Genomic DNA, 2,403 nt, shown 5'->3' on the forward strand with positions numbered 1-2,403 from the left:
TTTTTTATGAATGCTTAAATTATATTAAGAAAAGAAAAAAAATTAATTAAGAATGGTTGAAAAAAAAAATTATTTGAACTTGGACTTAATGGCCCAAAGGAAAAAAAATGTGAGAATTGGATCTGATTTCTTAATCGGCCCAAATGGTCCAAGAGAGATCTGATGTGGATAGTGGGCTGGATCCGAAAATAATGGCCCAATATAGATGTGTTATTAATATTATTTGATTGCCTTTAATGAAACATGAAATGTTAATAAAGAAAGGGCGGACTAAGGTAAAAAAGACAATAGGATCCTGGTTTAATAGTATAGATATAAACAATTTAATAAAAACAATAAATTTAACTTTTAAGAATGGAGAGGTTATACGGTTATCTTATTAATTTTTTTTTTTTAAAATGTAAAACCTAACTAATGTTTCACTGGGCATAAACATATATATATATATATTTGATAAATGAAGGGATAGACAACAAAGTTACATTTATTTTACAACTTACACATGACAAGAATCATTTTTCTGTGTCTCTAATCTATACAAAAAAAAAAACGGATCAAAGAGAATTTAAATAGATGAGACAGTCACTCTCTTCTACTTCAGTCTTGTTCATTACCTTCGACAATATTGAACTTACACAATGGACATGTCGCATTCATTTTCAGCCATTTCACAATACACGTCGAATGAAAGTGGTGGTTGCAAGGAAGTGTCACCAGCTCTGTTCCATCTTCATACGAACTCAGACATATACAACAGTCCTACAAACAAACAAAAAAACCCCCATTAAAGGAAAGCTCTGAAAACAAGTTTCACGAGATAACTTTCTAAAATAACAACTTACAGCATCTTCTGCCAAAAGGACTCGTTCGTTTCCTGAATAGTCAGTGCCTGCCTCCATGGGTATCATTTTCCCTCCACCGTCACTTTGCTTTTCTCCATTGTTCATCATCTGAAACTTGTACTTGGGAAGGATGCTAAGATCTGCTTCTGATGCACCGTCCTGAAAACACACACAAAGGGCTGTTTATTTATCTCATTTCTTCCAGAGGAAAGTCAATATTTGATTGAGGGGGGTTGATGTTCAAGTCTGTACCTGCCCGGCAACCGCATAAAGAAGAGCAATAATACAAGGGAGGCAGCAACATAGGGCGATTCCGATAAGGCATGCCAGCACAACGCAAAAGACGGCGAAGAACACATCAAATGCCAGGAAAACAAAAGTCAACCTGCAAAGCATTAAGTCATTACCAATCAGCTAAACAAAGGAAACATGAGATCAAAAGAAGGTGAAAGAGTTTTTACTTTTCATAAAGAAACTTTGAAAAGATTAAATCCATACCAGTACAAATGCGAAGCATTTTCCAGAAGGATTTCACCACCAGATACAAGCCAGTAGAAGCCAACAATCCACCAGACAAATGATACAATGGTGTTCATTGATTCGCAAGTCTTAGCGCTGAGAAATATGATGGTGAAAAATCAATTAGTAAATAATTTTACTAAAGAACAACAAAAGACACTGAGATAACGGAAACTGCTTGCTCTTAGCTTCCATCAATTTCACGACTGCAGAATAAACTAAAACATTGTAGTTTCCAACCATGAAAAGGAAAGTAAACAACTTTGACAATATAGAGTTATAGACTAATGTTTTTTTTTTATTCTTACAGAAGCTAAAAAGCATTCTTCAACATAATCATGACACAAGAAAGACAAGAAGCATTGTCGGGTCTGGATAAATGTCATAAAGTATCAAACTTTTTTGCATTCATCTAATGTAGAATTGAGTGGCTAACCTGAGGATCCTCTCATCACCATCTTCATCATCACTATCACGACTACGTCCACGACCAGAGCCTTCCCCAGCTTCCAAATCCCCAGCGCGCATGCTCCTCTTCCTAAACTCCAACCACACAAGCACCACATGAACAAGACACTGAAGCGCGTACCCACAGATCCAAACCCTAACCGGGACGTTAGGCTCCTCCTCCTTTGAAATCAAAAGCATCACCACCGCGACGACCACAAAGGCACTGTTCCAGAGCATATCGAGAGCCACGACGGGTTTGGAGTAGCCCCAATCGGCTCGTCTGTCTTCGAGCTCCTGTGCAGCCGTCTCTCTCACAACCACCGAAGCTCCTCGCCGACCCGAAGCTCGGCCTATGAGCGACGCGAGTAAGGGCTGGCGGCGGCGGGGAGATTGGCGGGAGCGGAGAAGAGGTGAGGTGGAATCGGACATGGTTGGTGAAGAGGAAGGGGATTGAGGTGGAGAAGAAGACATGGTAAGTGAATCTTGGGGTTTGTTTTGTTCGTACCCAACCACTCTAAATGAGCTTTTAGGACCTGAAGGTCAACACTGCTTTGTTTTGAAAAAAAAAAAAAAAAAAAATGATTTGGTGAAT

At 38.8% G+C, this 2,403-nt stretch overlaps 1 protein-coding gene across 1 annotated transcript; it reads right to left on the reverse strand.

Annotated features, from left to right (window-relative positions):
* Positions 1 to 423: 423 nt before the first annotated feature.
* On the reverse strand, positions 424 to 2,377 carry LOC106322691 (E3 ubiquitin protein ligase RIE1-like). The gene is made up of 5 exons (XM_013760794.1): positions 1,798 to 2,377; positions 1,341 to 1,457; positions 1,095 to 1,227; positions 843 to 1,001; positions 424 to 759 (listed from the first exon to the last, which is right to left on the reverse strand). Exons 1-5 carry the CDS (start codon positions 2,280 to 2,282, stop codon positions 598 to 600), a joined length of 1,056 nt encoding a protein of 351 aa, XP_013616248.1. The 5' UTR covers positions 2,283 to 2,377; the 3' UTR covers positions 424 to 597.
* Between the last annotated feature and the right edge of the window lie 26 nt (positions 2,378 to 2,403).

Source organism: Brassica oleracea, chromosome C2 (genome assembly GCF_000695525.1).
Source record: "Brassica oleracea var. oleracea cultivar TO1000 chromosome C2, BOL, whole genome shotgun sequence".
Classification (NCBI taxonomy): domain Eukaryota; kingdom Viridiplantae; phylum Streptophyta; class Magnoliopsida; order Brassicales; family Brassicaceae; genus Brassica; species Brassica oleracea.

Excerpts from the sequence above, each read along its gene's own strand:
- LOC106322691 (XM_013760794.1), bottom strand. The coding sequence starts at position 2,282 with ATGTCTTCTTCTCCACCTCAATCCCCTTCCTCTTCACCAACCATGTCC. Across the intron at positions 1,228-1,340 it reads AATGCTTCGCATTTGTACTG|GTTGACTTTTGTTTTCCTGG; the intron begins GTATGGATTTAA and ends AATGCTTTGCAG. Across the intron at positions 1,002-1,094 it reads TTTATGCGGTTGCCGGGCAG|GACGGTGCATCAGAAGCAGA; the intron begins GTACAGACTTGA and ends GTGTGTTTTCAG.